A 15,975-nucleotide genomic window follows, 5' to 3' on the forward strand; every position below is an offset into this window, starting at 1 on the left:
CTTTCCAAATGACTAAGTAACCTATTTTTAATAATACGTGTTATTTGTAACAGGTACATGTATAGACATATTAAAATATATAACTATTTCTTACTTTCAGATATTTATGTTGTTTCTATATTTTTGCTGTCGTAAGCAATGTAATAATTGGAGATTCTACTGTGGCCAAGTTAACAGAAAAAAACATGGTGAATGAGTCAAGAATTGTGGACTCCTGAGAATCTAACGGTAAAAGATGAAGGAAGGAAATAGTGGATAGAGAGAAGGGCTCAATCATACAGTGATTCTGCAAGTACTATCGCTGACACTTAGAGGTGTGACTGTTTTAAGTAGTGGTTTGAGTGGTACCATCTGAATTAGTGGGTATAAAATTTGAACATGAATGAACATTTTTTTGAAGCAATAAACACTGACATCTTTAGGCCAAAATACTAATCAGTTCCTCAAGCTGAAGTCAATTTCTTTTATATAGAAATCATTAATATTTTGGGAAATAAAATAGTTTTCAGGTCAAAGTCATCTGTACCAATGTAAAAAATACATTACTGAAATTTAAAACAACCTGTATCTTTGATTATCAACAAATTATTCTATAAGTATTACTTGTGACAGTGTTAAAAAAAAACTTTTAGCCAGTTGACAAAGACAAACATGATCTCACATGTGGAATATATTGAACAAAAGAAACCGACAAACAAAATAGGAACAGAGGCATGGGTACATGGAACAGACTAACAGCTGTTAGAGTAAGGGGGTGTATATCTATGTGTTATATATATATATAACACATATATATATAATATATATAATATATATATATATAATATATATATATATATATATAACACATATATATATATATATAATATATATATATATAACACATAGATAAAGACAAAAGTGATAGCCAGAGGGAAAAGGGGTGTGGGATTACCGGCAGTGGTCGAAGGGGGAATAAACGGGGACAGAATGAGACTTTGCTGGGGGCGATGGGCACACAACACAGGATGTGGATGATGTTTTGCCAAGTTTTATTGTGCACTGGAAATCTGTACGATGGTGTGAACCAATGTCACCCCAATAAATTCAATTAAAAAATAAACCTCTTATTATTGTCAGAAAAAATGTTTGACTAATAGTGGTGAGGTAATACACACACAGCCAAATTCCACTAGTAAATAAAATCAAATATTAAACACTACAGGAAGTCCCAGGGAGGATTTGTAAAAAAAAAAAAAAAAAGAACAAAGAATAATGTAGAATCTACTCCCAAATAAATCTACAGGTGAGTTTAGTGACAAAACAGTTCTTTGTCCTTATTGTTGGAAGTGATAACTGATATAAGTCATCTCTTTGAAAAATAAATTATGACAGGTTTACAGGGTAGATCGTAAGTATACAGAACTAAAAAACTTCCTTATCAAAATGATACTTAAAATTTCCACACATTCCACTGTTCTTCATTCATTTTACCTGTGAATAACAGGTGAGTACTATTGATTTTATACCTACTAAAATATCATCTTAGATTGATATTTACATGTTAGATTATAGGTTAAGTCTGTAATACTTGGGCAGAAAAATTTCAAGAACTTACTCTTTTCACACATACTTATTACAAAGTAAAGAGAAATTCTAAGCAATATTAATTTAAATTTGGCAAAGAAGGGAAATAGACTATAGTTAGGACATATAAGGGACAACTTTTATATTTTCAAGAAAACTTAGCGAAGGAATTATCAGACTGATTATCAAAAGTAGTTGTGCATTTAACTAGAGTAATACTTGGCCACAGAAAACAACACAAATTCAAACTAGCAAAAGGTATCTTTCAAAATGATAAGATTCTTACTTTTCTCGCACAGCTTTGGCATTTTTATCATTAACTACCCCAATAGGTTTGGAAAGATCTCGAAAAACAGATGGGTTATTCAAGTCCAACTCTTCTGAAGTATAGTCTTGTAAAATCCAGGGAAACTAAAACACACAATATATAATTTAGACATCCCTTCCTACAGAAGCTACTATCTCTTTCTAAATAATATCAAATGCTTATCTAAAGACAAAAAAGAAAGTTTTTCAAAATATTTCTCTCTGTTAGAAATGTTTATGTATCATTATTTCAATAACCAGAGAAGCATTATTTCCTATAATTCCAATGAAATATTTTCAATGAAGCGAAAGAAAAAACCTTTTACTTTTTAGTTATTTTTCGTGTTTATATTTCTTCTCGAGAACAGCGGGGTAGAAAATATACAGAAAGGCAAAAACAAATTTTATATACTTTTAAAAATAAAAAATAGCCATCATGTGCATATATTTTTATATATTCTACAACTGGAAGGCAATTACATATTTATGACAGTTGTATGAAACTTACCACAGGATACTGTGCAAGGTCATTATAAGTTCGCCCTGCCATTGTATTTATTTGAATGAGGTAGTCAAAATTTGATATCTCTCTATTCACCCATTTCTAGATGACACAGAAAAAGAAAAACAAAATTAATCCATCTTTCTTAGAAACCAGTAACTATTACTGATTACTAATCTTTATCACCTTTAAAGATTATAATCTTTATCATCTTTCTGATAAAAGGAATGGACTTTAAAAAGCTTAACAGTGACATAAAATCAATGTACTATTCCTAAATTCATTTCCTTTTAAAAATTGGTCTCTAGAAAAGGAACAGAAACTTCCACAAAAATTTAATGCTACATTCTAAAAGATCTTAATATGAATACTTCACTTCAATGAAATATTTTATTGGCTGTCTTAAAATTTTTAAGTCTAGGAGGACCATCCAACTTTGATGGTTTTATTTTTAAATGAAATTTTCCTAAGTGCACATATTTAAAAAACCAGTACCTTAGTTTACTAAAATGATCTACAAATTTCATATAAACATCATCTTTTATAGAGCAATGGTGGAATGATTTTATTACATAGGATGTGAGATTTTCTAAAGAAAGACAAATTTTTTTCTTTTAATCACCTTCTTGTATATAGCCTGCTAATTACACAGTGTGGATATGCTAGAGAATTTTGCTGACAGTTTAACATTCAAATTTAAGTATACTGTCTATCTTAAGCAAGAGATGTACTTAATGGGGAATGGTGAGAAATTATGTATATAGATTTTATTAAAAGCCCTATTATAATTGTTCTTGAGTGTCAAAGAATCAGTACTTTATTGAATAAAGTTTATTCCACAGAAAACAGGGAATGTATTTTATTAAATAGAGCTTATTCCATAAGCATTAGGAAAGAACTGCTGATGGCTTTTTGAACAAGAACAACTCTTTGGATTATGATTAAAGTATAGCATAGAGAATACAGTCAATAATATGGTAATAATTATGTAGAGTACTAGGCTGATACTAGAATTAATGGGGGAATCACTTTGTAAATTACATAATTGTTTAAGCACTCTGCTATACACCTGAAACTTATATAAAAATAATACTGAATGTCAACTGTAATTGAAAAATTAAATTTAAAAAAGATTAATGCACACACAGGAGGAAGGAGAAAGCCAAGGCCGAAAACCTAATTAGGAAACTACTAATAGTTCCAGAAAGCAATGGCCTTTCCTTGGCAGTAGAAATTAAAAAGCTGTTGGGATACAAGTGAGGGTAAAATACACAACAGCATCAGCTAGCTTTGGCTGTGAGAAGAAATGACCCTTTTATTAAAACCTTTTTTCCATATCTTTTGTATTTTCCCATTTTTGACCTTGTGCATGGGTTATTTTTATTATTAAGAACTCACATTATATTTTAAAAAGAGAAAATTAGTGGGAAAGAGGAATTCATAAGACTTGCCTATAAACTGAATGATATGGGAACTGGAAGACGGGCACTATACGTATGAAGGAACCAAAGATCCAAAGGTAATTTAAAATATCAATCTGACCAGAGGAATAGCAGTTGTAATAATCAGAAAGTTTTATCTTCAAGCAAAACTCTGAGGTATAAAATGAACACCAGAAAAGTGACTGTTAAAATCTCCTACCTGTGTCAATCCTGATGCTTTAAATAACTCCTGTGGTGATCTGGTTCCGTAACTATTTGGAGAATGAAATGACAACAGCCTGCTATATACTTTGTTTCTAACCTATAAAAAACAGCATTTCATAGTTTAAAAATTGATCAAGACAAACTAGGATTATGGCTTTTACAATAGCTTTATTGAGATCATTCCCATCCCATAAAACTCACCATTTAAGTATACAAAATTCAATGGGCTTTTCTGTGTATTTTGAGTTGTGCAACCACCAACATTATCTAATTCTGAAACCTTTTCATCCTCCCCAGGGGCAACTTTACTCACTATGGCTCCCCAATCCCCACTGTCTCCCATCCCCTGACAACCACCAATCTATTTTCTCTCTCTATGGATTTGCCTACATTGGACATCTCAAATAAATAGAGAATTATGGTTTTAACTTCTCTATGATGCTAGGCTCAGTGAAGTCAATACATGTATTTTTTGAGAAAGTTATAATGTATAATGGGATGATCATCAGACATTGAATCAGAAAACTAATTCAAGTCTACTGCAAATTTAGTTGTCTTTTACTAATCATCTTGGCAAATCAATTAATTTACTGAGTCTCACTTATACATTAAGCATAATAATCTCTACTCTTAATAGACTTGCAAATTATTCAGGGCTATACAAATGTAAAGTAATAAAATTCATCTTTGAACTTTAGTGTCTTCATCTATAAAAAAGGAACAATGAAATTTTCTGTATCTAATCTGAAGGCTGTTATTAGATACTATATACAACTGTGCTTTAAAACTATAAAATTATACAAATACATAGTATTCAATAGGAACACACTTGGCATAATTACATAATATAGCTTTCTAAAAATATATATGTTTTGTTTTTTCCTATAAGGTAAAATTAATTTTTAAAGATTTTATTTATTTATTTTTAGAGAGAGAGGAAGAGAAGGAGAAAGAATGGGAGAGAAACATCAGTGTGTGGTTGCCTCTCATGCACCCTATTGGGGAGCTGGCCTGCAACCCAGGCATGTGTCCTGACTGGGAATTGAACCAGCAACCCTTTGTCACAGGCCAGTACTCAATCCACTGAGCCACACCAGTCAGGTCAGACAACTGATTTTTAATAGTAAAAAAGTATTCTTTTGTAAAAACAAAAAAATGCTTTTTAAATGTCCAAATCAAATCATCTGAATAATCCTCAATCCCACAAAAGAACAGGAATATAGTTTTTGTGCTAATCCAGGTCACCTGAGAAGCAGGTGCTAAGACAGACTTGAACATAAAATTTTACTAAGAGAAATGCCTGCGAAAAGGAGAGAGAACTAAGCAAGGTAGGGACAGATGTCAGAATGTGATGGATGCAAGTGTGACTACAAGTGAATGGCAGAGGGAAGGAAGCACGGTGCGCAAATAACATAACGAAGGTCATGCAGCTAATGGTGGAGCTAATACTTAGACCCAAGGAACCTGGTTTCAGTGGCAATCTATTAACCACTTACACTGTACTCCAGATGAAATGCGTGCCCTATGATTGTTGAAGTGAACCCAACCTAATCTCATAAATCCAATTAGTTTATATATATATATATATATATTGCATATTATTTTACAGTTGGATACTGTGATGTACCTATTGGCTAACACTCAATATTCTACTACCTGTCCATATATAATAACTGAAAACAAGCACTCTCTAAACATTCAAACATAAATTCCAACAAAATTCATATACTGCTTGGCCTCCAAGTATAGGGTGAGGCAAAAAAGTAGGTTTACAATTTTAAGTACAAAAAACAAAGTTTATTATTATATTATTATGTATTATTTTCCATAAGAACTATAAATCTACTTTTGCCCAACCCTGTATCTACTTTTTCCTCTAATATTCTGACTTGATAAAAGAATAGAATCTAAAATTTCATTATAGCTCACTAACTGGAAAATAATCTCAAGCCAATACTTTGGGGCTCCCAGAAAGGTCATGTGTCACATACCTCTTTTTTGAAATTGAGAAAATAGTTGGACTGGTCAACATGGAAAATCTCAAGGGCTGACCTTCTTAAGTTGTAACGCCGCAGGTGAATCTCCTGAACTTGAGAATGAGGCCATTTGAAATCAAAGCCTACTCCTTAAAAAAGAAGAAATCTTGTGACTATGGTATCCTATAAAGTTACTCATTCTATGCAGAAAATACCTCCTAGTTACTGACAAAAGTAGCACTTAGGAAAAAGAAATTCAATTTCTATATCAAAAATCCATTTGTTAAATTTATTGGAAGTTTAAATTGTTTCTCTTAAAACTATTTAAAAATTCTATAGCTACTCTATTTCCTTTCCATTGGAATAAAGAGTAACCCTGAATATTACATCATGGAAATATTTACCTCTATGCTGACATCTTAGATTTAAGTACCTTTTTATTTTTAGGTAAAGGATTAGAAACCTACAAAAATAAGGGGACATTCAAATAAAATTAAGACTGCATTTTATAACTTAAATTTAAGCAATCCTCTCAACCAAATCCTTTGAAAACATTAATAAAAAAGCCATTCCTTCAATACACTGTTAAATATAAACTTAATCCCATACTGACTTTCCATTTCTCCTTTTACATGACATGTTACAATTCCACAGACCTATCTTACTGTTTTTTTCGTATTAATGATCGATAAACTGGATACTTAACTACTGAACAACAAATTATTCCCCCAGAACTCCTCACCATCTTCCTTTTCAATGCTGCCATCATAGAAGTATATGTGTTGAGTAGTAATTTCTAATCTGCCAGGAATTATGTCAATTATTGTAACAAGTTCACAATCTACTGACAACACCAATTTTTCTTTTTGATCCTGTTCTTTCTTCTCATCACTGCAAAACAAAAACCAACCAAACACCTAACAATGTATTTTGTGTAAATGGAAAAGAATATATCATATTCAATATAAATCTCATGTCTATAAAATCAATATCCAATAGAATATTTAATTATATAAAAAACATATTCTACTGCACATTAAATTACTTAAATATTGTCCAAATATTCTTACTACCCAATAACTCAGTTTCAAAAAACAAAATACAATGAATCTTTAACAATACTGGCAGAGGTCCTTTCAAACATGCAGCAATACTGGTCATGTCATTTAGTTACATTTAGGAGACATGAACTGATTCAGGGAATATATGAATTTGTAAATGAAGGACTGCTTTATTAGTGGCTTCATTAAGTATTATTAGAAGTACTAATTGTGATTAATTCTTAAACTGTAAAATGAGACTTTTCAAGAGCAAATCAAACTCTGCATCACAGAGCATCATCATCTTAGTGGCCCCTGACAAGAAAGGAGACAGTGCTTGCACTTCTCATCCCATACCTTACTTAAAGGGAAGTCATCTTGATTTGGATGACTGATATAATTTATATTTATCGAAGGGTGTAACTGGGGAAGTGACTTTTTACTGACGAGTATAGAAATGGGGACTCCTACCATTCACAGAATATTCAAGTACACCCTTCAAGCTACCTGCTCGCTGGTCCTAGATATTTCACGTCTGTCTCATTTCCAGGAGAGCAATGGCTAAATCTAATTTTGTTTCCAATGGATTTTCATGAGGAGTCTTTACGTACCTGAAATATTGCAACCTTTAAGATAAACTTTATCCTTAAGATAAACTTTTAAAAAATTAAAAACTATGAATGTTTTCTTAACCAGTGAAATTACAGTATTTACTATAATGAAATGGAGAAATAAGGGACCTAAGAGTGTTAATAGTCTAAGTGTTATTACAGTTTAAAATAGTTAAAATAGTAAATTTTGTTATGTGACCCTCAGTTTTCAAAAACTCTATCTCTCAATTCTTTAAAAAGCAGCCAAAATGAAGGCAAAATAAAGACCTTCAGAGATAACACAGACTGAGAGAATTTGTAATTTTCAGAGCTTCCTTACAAGAAATACTAAATGAAGTCCTTCAGGCTGAAAAGAAATGATACCAGATGACAATCTGAATGTATACAAAGAAATAAAGTGTAGAAGTATGGTAATCACGTAGGCAAATGTAAAAAACATATAGTTATTTAGTTTTTTCCTTTCTTCCCTTAATGATTTAAGGACAATTATGTATAACAGTAACTACAAAACTGTACTGTTGGGTTTAAAATATATAAAGTTCTAATATTGATGATATTAGCATAAAGAGATGAGGAAATGAAAATGTATTTGCTTTGAGGAAGTTTTTAAACTACAAATCCAAAATTAGACATACGAGGTCTGTCCAGAAAAGGTTCAACCACTGTTAATATAACAAGAACAGTATGCAAGACATCGATGTAACGTCCTTGGCAGCCACGGAGAGTGGACTGGAATGTGTTGATGACTTCACTGTACTAGTCAGTGGGGGCAGTAGATGTCATTGAGTGAGCATGTGTACTGTGCAGCCGACACATTCAAAATGACTGAGTACAGCAACAAATCTGCATCAAATTTTGCATTAAGTTGAATATTCCTCCATGAAAACTATTCAGATGATTTAGAAGGCCACAGCTATAGACAACTGGTGATTGGCAGTTTCATCACGACAACAGGAGGGTTCATAAATCAATGTCTCACATGCAGTTTTTTTCTCACATGGAGAAAGACCAAATCACCCAGGTAACTCAGTCCCCCTACGGCCCAGATTTGGCACTCTGTGACTTCTGGCTTTTCCCAAAACTAAAATCACCTTTGAAAGGGAAGAGATTTCAGACCATCTATGAGATTCCAAAAAATACATCAAGGCAGCTAGCTGATGGAGTTTGGGAGAACTATGTGAGGTCCCAAGGTGTCTACTTTGAAGGGGACTGAGGTGTTATTGTCCCACATACTATGTCTTTTGTATCTTGTATCTATCTTCTTAAATAATGTCTGTATTTTCCATATTACATAGCTAGATACTCTCTGGACAGACCTCATATATCTAAGGCTATTCAAATAACATATTTCTTCCTAAGTGAGATTTGGTCATTTGTAACTTTTAAGTATTGATCCATTTCATGTAAGTTCTCAAATTTATGGGCATAAAGTTATTGTTGGTATTTCTTTTTAATCATTTTAATACTTGTAGCATCATCTTCTCTTTCATTCCTGTTACTGGTAATTTACATTGTTTTTCTTTCTCTCCTAACCAGTCCAGCTACAGGTTTATTGCTTTGTTATGTTTTTTTTATAACTAGCTTTAGATTTCTTTTTTTGTTTGTTTTCCTTTTTCATGAATTTCTGCTTTTATCTTTATAATTTCTACCTTTTGGTTAAGAGTTATATTTAATGCTGCACTTTCCATCTAAACATAGCCTATCTATACATCATAAATGTGATGTTATAGTCTTATTATCATTCAAATCAAATACTTTCTAAATTTAAGGTCCAGCTGCAGGTTATGCCAGTTCTAAGAAGCCTTCCTCGATAATCTCGGTTAACACTGATACACTCCTAATAGCTGATAACAGCAAATTGACAATCACATACGTCAGAACAAAATAATTTTAAGTTCTTTCAAGTACATACACATACATATTTGTTCTGGCTATTATTTCCTCTTCAGAAAGGTCTAACTTATCTTCTTCCATATCACTAACTTTTACTTGTTTCACTACTTCCAAAAGCAATGAATCACTGGAAGGCTCTGAGTGTTGGACACCTGTTTAAAAACACAATATTTATTAAACACCAAGTAAAAAAAATCATATTACACCTCTTTTGTAATTTCTGACTGTTAATTACATGACAATGTGTTACATGATATAGAGGGTACTTAGTTTTCTTGATTTTATGGCATCAATTCTACTGACCAACATATCAGTGCAACTTAAAAAAAATTAAAAGCTAGTACTAATTTCACCTGTAACTTAGTCACTGAACCCAAGAGAACACAATGTCCATTGGAACACAGGTGGCTATGTGTTGTAACTACAATCTAGTATACACATATGACTCTTAACAATCAATATTTTGAGGTTCTTACAGACCTCTCTTCATAAAAGGAAGAAACACCAAGTCAGATGGTTAGAAAAGAATGGCTTCCTAAAGAATTATGGAAATTCTTTCAAATCTGCTTCGAATCACTGCTAGGCTATGTATTTTAAAGCACTTTTTCCTAGAAAAAGACACTGGCTCCCCTAAGATACTAAGTATCCCGAGTTCTGTAAGAACACACTGTAAAAGAAAGGCCTAGAGTTACTAAGAATTCTAGACATATTTAACATCAGTCTCAGTCTTGGTAAGCAGAACTAAGGGGAAAGGACCATTATTTCACTGTACCATAATGAATATTAGAGAACACATTTCACATGAATGACAGTATAATTTTACTGTTTTAAATTATGTTGTTTGAAAAATTACAACTAATTGAAACAGAGAGCCAAAGTAGGTTTAGGCCAAAGGTAACAACATGTAAAATATACAAAAGTTTAAATATCAATTCTAAAATGTCACCCTTCCTTCATGAATAAATAATTTTGAAACAATAAAAACAACAACCAACCCCATCAATACCCTTAATATCTTCCACAAATACATAGCCATTGCAACTCACCTAGATTATCTCTCAAAGCACTAGCTTCCTCATGGGTTTTGAAGTTATAGTTTGGTACCAATTTAAGTCTCATACGGGAATAATTTTCTACATTAGCTAGTTTCCAGTGAATTGGATTTTGTTTTCTGTGAATATTCGTAAGTAAAAAAAACACAATTATTTAGCTTAAAGTTGCAAAGACTGACATAGAATAAGAACATATCCAGTATTTTACATATGTTTAACACCATTTTATTAAAATTCACATTCGCTAACTCAATTGACTCAGAAACAATTCTGAGAGAAAACCAATGTGAGTATACACAGCTACAATTTACACATGAGGTATCTACGGCAGGCTAATTTTTTTCCCTAAAAGGCCATGTGGTTTATAGATAGCAGAAATAAGACCTGAACATAAATCTTCAGATGTATAATTGGACATCTTTTAACTCTTTCACTGTTATATGGGAGGTTTTAACTAGCTGTACGAGTTTATTTCAAATACAGTTTTCAAAATAAAATAATTGTATTATAAACATAACATAATTGCAAATGAATCAAAGATCTAAATATATATAAGAGTTAAAACTCTAGAAAAAAAGATGGGATAAATCTTTAAGACCTTAGAGTCAGGAATGCTTTCTCAGATATGATATCAAAAACACAAGCAACAAAAGAAAGAAATAGACATACTGGACTTCAAAATTCAAAACTTTTTTGTGCACTAAAGGGTGCTATCAAGAAAGTGAAAAGACAGTCTATGTAGTATTTAAAAATAATGTATCTAATGAGGGTCTATTATTGAGAATATAAAGAGAACTCTTACAACTCAAGCACAAAAAGTCAAACAGTCCAATATAAAAATAGGCAAAGGACTTGAACAGAGATTTCTCCGAAGACGACACATACAACTGGCCAACAAGTACCCAAAAAGACACTCGGTGTCATTAGTCATTAGGTGAATGTAACAACATCATAATTTAGTCATAATTTAAAAATCAAAAAATGACAAACACTAGTAAAGTGGTAGAGAATTGGAATCCTCGAGTGTATCTAATGGAAATGCAAATGGTGGAGCTGCTGTAAAAAGAAGTCTGGCAATTCCTCAGTAAGTTCATCACAGAGTGATCATATTACCCAACAAATCTGCTCATAGGTAGATACCCAAAAGAATTAGAAACAGGCAATGAAACAAACACTTGTTCACAAATGTCCCATTGTTCACAAGGAAAACAATCCATTAACTGATGAATAGACAAAAAAAACATACAATGTAATATTATTTGGCTATAAAAAAGAAGTACTGCTACAAACTACAATATAATGAAAACATTATGCTAAGTGAAAGAATCCAGACACAAAAGGCCACATATTACATGATTTCATTTATGTAAAATATTCACAACAGGCAAATCCGTAGTCAGAAAGCAGACTGATGGTTGCCTGGGGCTAGGAGAAGGGCTAATAGGCAGTGACCACTTAAAGGGTCCAGGGTTTCTTTCTGATGTGATGAAGATATTCTAAAGCTGGACAGTGGTGATGAATACACAATATGATAAGTATACTTAATGCCACTAAAGTGTACATTTTTATAAATTAAAATTTTATGGTGTATTTTAAAATAAAAAGGACTATAAAATATATACATATATAATACAATATTTTGTGACATTACTTAGAATCAAGTAAAAAATTGTAAAATCTTCAAGCACAAAGCATCACTAACTATAGATCAAAAAGGCAGTGTCAGGAAGACAGAAGTAAACTGATTCAAAAGAAACTATCACGGGGTAAAAGGAAAGGAAATAAATCCATGGCTGAAAAAATATAAATATAAATCTCAAAAAATATCACAGCTATAATTTACAAAAGATAATCAAATAAATAAAATTATTTTTATAATCTTTTTTTTGTTTTTGAGGAGGGATAAAGAGAGAAGTACAACAATCTTTGCTCTTAAGGAGCAGAGTTTGGAAGATAAAACCTACACACGACCCACACACAATTCAGAAAACAAAGAACTCTAATGGTAGAGATAAAAACCAATTCAGGTATGTGTCTTAATTATCATTTTCATCAATATCCCCAATGTGTACGTGACAGCACTGAGGTTCAAAATGGATACTTCCCTACGGTCACGTAGTTTATAAATATCAGAGTTGGGACTTGAACCCAGGGGCTCTGACTTCAGTAGCTCATTTGCTCCAACACTGGGGTCCTACTTTTCTCAGGCTTCTTTCTCAGGGACAAAAACTGTTATCTGCAGATCCTGTGCCTGGATTTCTCCTTTCAGACTGATGCTAACTGTGGACTTCTTGCTTACTGCGAGTCTTATGCCCCTGGCACCACCTTACTAGCAAGACTTACTCCACGCTGTTGGCATCTGTCAATGAGTTGGACTGGCTCTTTATTCTCCTGAAACCACACACACAGTTGATAGGCTTCCCATGGCAGCTGGAGATCCCAGTGGCTGCTGCCACAGGGACCTTCACTTTCTTATGCTAGAGCTCAGATGCAGGCCATGCGTTTTCTTCTTCAGCACCAGGACAGAGGACAGCTCCAATAAATTCTGCACTGGGGAAATTCCACTCAATATTTCATCTGAAATCGCTCTTTCAGGTACTGTAGTATAATGGTCAATTTTACATTTTTGGTTGTAAGGAAACAAACTCAAATTGCTTATAAGCACATAGGATATATACAAGCTCTCATAACTTGCAAGTCTAGGAGTGTACTTGGTCTGGATGGAGCCAGAGGCTTCAGTAATGCCACTAGGGATAAGATGGCCAGCCACAGCCCAAGACTCACATTCTCTTAGCTTAGTGATCCCAAAAGACACAACCTTCCCTGACAGCACCAGCAGTAAAGTCTCAGGGAAGAGTAATTGGTTGACTTGAGCCTCTGGCACCTTTTTGATAAGGTGAGTTGGGAGGTGCCATATGGTTTTTTTTGGGGGGGTCCTCAAAAAAAGGAGGGGCGTTAGTACCAGGAGAAGGAAAAGATGCTAGAGAGACAAAAAATTAACAAGGGTCCCTGTAGGTGGCATCCTCAAGGGAACTCCCACAACCCACAAATAATCCGAGGCCTGTTGTGATAGAATAATCATTCCCCTTAGTAGCACCTGAACTCAGCTTTCCAGAAGACTCAGCAAAGGTTCCAAATTATAATTCACATACCTCCTCACTGTCCCTTCTCCAAATAACAGGTCCAGAGACACATTTGTGAACTAGCTCCAAGAATAGGCTGGGGCGCCTGAAAATACCTCACAATTTATATGCAAATAAAATCCTAACACCCAATCCAGGCTACATTTATAACCTTATCTCAGCACTGTGGCACTATACCATGGTTACGGTGCCACAGTGCTGCCTGTTCTCTAATGGATTCTCAGAACGTGTAGTAAATGAGTATTTTTAAAGGAAAACTTAAATGTGATAAAAAGAGCACTTCCCTTATTTTGCAACAAATAAGATCTTCTCATTCACCTGGGAAGTGAATGACAAGATCCATCTGTGAGGAAGTCCTTTGTGTTTCACTGCCCAAGACACTAATTTCCCTTCTTCTTAAATTTTATGTTTTTAATTTCTTTGTCCTTCCATCATTTTCATTCCCATCCCCCAGCCCACATTCTCTCTGGCAAGCGTCAGCTTCTTCTCTATGTCTATGTATCTTTTTCTATTTTGTTTTATTAATTTGTACTGCTCTTTTTAGATTCCCATAAGTGAAATCACAGTATTTGTCATTCTTTATATCACATTTCACTTAGCATAATACCCTCCACACTGTCACAACTGACAAGGCTTCATTCTTTTATTGCCAAATAATATTCCGTAATAAATAAATATATATATTTATATCTATAAATCTATCTCACATCTTCTTTATCCATTCATCTATTGATGGACATCGTTTGCTTCCATGTTTCCAATATTATAATACCAATAATGCTGCAGTGAATATACAGGTGCCTGCAATCTTTTCAAATCAGTGTTTTCGGGGGTTTTTTTGGATAAATTCCTGAAGTGGAATTGCCAAACTGTATGGAAGCTCTATTTTTAATGTTTTTGATGAATATCCTATCATTTTCCATTGTGAATGTATTAATTTACAATCCACCAACAGTATACAAAGCTTCCCTTTTCTCCATATCCTCATTAGTACTTGCTATATTTGATATACTGATGAGAGCCACTTTAACAAGTGTGAGATGATCTCTTACTGTGGTTTTAATTTGCACTTCTCCAGAAGATTACTAATATTCAGCATCTTTCAATATGTCTGTTAGCCATCTATATGCCTTCTTTGGAGAAATGTCTGTTCAGGTCCTCTGCCCATTTTTTTAATTGGAGAATTTGGGGGTTTTGGTATTAAGTTGTATGAGTTCCTAATATATTTTAAATGTTGTGTATTTAAAACAATATACAAATTCAATGCAATCCCTATTAAATACCAGCTGTGGCTGGTATGGCTCAGTGGATTGCGTGCAGGCCTGTGAAACCAAAGAGTTTCTCCTATTCCCAGTCTGGACACAGGCCTGGTTGTGGGCCAGGTCCCCAGATGAGGGTGTATGAGAGGCAACCATACATTGATGTTTCTTTCCCTCTATTTCTCCCTTCCTTCCCTTCTTTCTTAAAAAAATAAATAAATAAAAGACCAATGGCATTCTTCTCAGAATTAGAACAAATCCCAAAATTCATATGAAACCACGATACCCCAAATAGTGAAAGAAATTGTGAGAAACTACAAAGTGGAAGGTATTGTTCTCCCTGATTTCAAACTATATTATAAAACTATAATAACAAACAGTATAGTACTGATGTAAAAAATATATATAGATCAAGAGAATAGAATAAACAGCCCAGAAGTTAATTTTCACTTATACAGCCAACTTAGGAAAAAGGAGGCAAGAATATACAATGGGAACAGTTTGTTCAATAAGTAGTGTTGGGAAAGCTGGGCAGATACATGCAAAAAAAACGAAATTGGGCCCTGGCTGGTGTGGCTCAGTGGATTGAGTGCCGGACTGTGAAGCAAAGAGTCACCAGTTTGATTCCCAGTCAGGGCACATGCCTGGGTTGCAGGTCAGGTCCCCAGTAAAGGGCGCACGAGGGGCAACACGGGTAGATATTTCTCTCCCTCTGTCCTTTCCCCTTTCTCTAAAAATAAATAACATCTTTAAAAAAATGAAATTGGACCACTTTTTTTTACAACATATGCACAAATAAATTCTAAATGGACTTATATGTAAGAGCTGAAACTATAATACTCCTAGAAAAAAACATAGGCAGTAACCTCTTTGACACTGCTCTTAGCAATATCTTTTTGGATACATCTCCTCAGGCAAGGGAAATAAAAGCAAAAATAAACAAATGGGATTATTTAAAACTAAAGTTTTGTAAATCTTAAG

General features: G+C 33.4%; 1 protein-coding gene across 7 annotated transcripts in view; it reads right to left on the minus strand.

Annotated features, from left to right (window-relative positions):
* Window positions 1-15,975, minus strand: part of NBEAL1 (neurobeachin like 1) — a 165,340-nt gene that overhangs the window by 50,130 nt on the left and 99,235 nt on the right. For 5 of the 7 annotated variants that reach the window (XM_053658795.1, XM_053658853.1, XM_053658724.1 and 2 more), the window contains 7 exons: window positions 10,587-10,711; window positions 9,560-9,692; window positions 6,739-6,887; window positions 6,012-6,145; window positions 4,016-4,117; window positions 2,381-2,476; window positions 1,853-1,977 (listed from right to left, as the gene is read on the minus strand). In XM_053658795.1, coding sequence (XP_053514770.1) covers window positions 1,853-1,977; window positions 2,381-2,476; window positions 4,016-4,117; window positions 6,012-6,145; window positions 6,739-6,887; window positions 9,560-9,692; window positions 10,587-10,711 — 864 coding nt within the window. The remainder of the gene's footprint in view (window positions 1-1,852; window positions 1,978-2,380; window positions 2,477-4,015; window positions 4,118-6,011; window positions 6,146-6,738; window positions 6,888-9,559; window positions 9,693-10,586; window positions 10,712-15,975) is intronic. The other 2 variants (XM_053658892.1, XM_053658824.1) reach the window with 1 other exon arrangement.

The sequence above is a fragment of the Artibeus jamaicensis genome, unplaced genomic scaffold (genome assembly GCF_021234435.1).
Source record: "Artibeus jamaicensis isolate MK-2021 breed Jamaican fruit bat unplaced genomic scaffold, CSHL_Jam_final contig_1015, whole genome shotgun sequence".
NCBI lineage: Eukaryota > Metazoa > Chordata > Mammalia > Chiroptera > Phyllostomidae > Artibeus > Artibeus jamaicensis.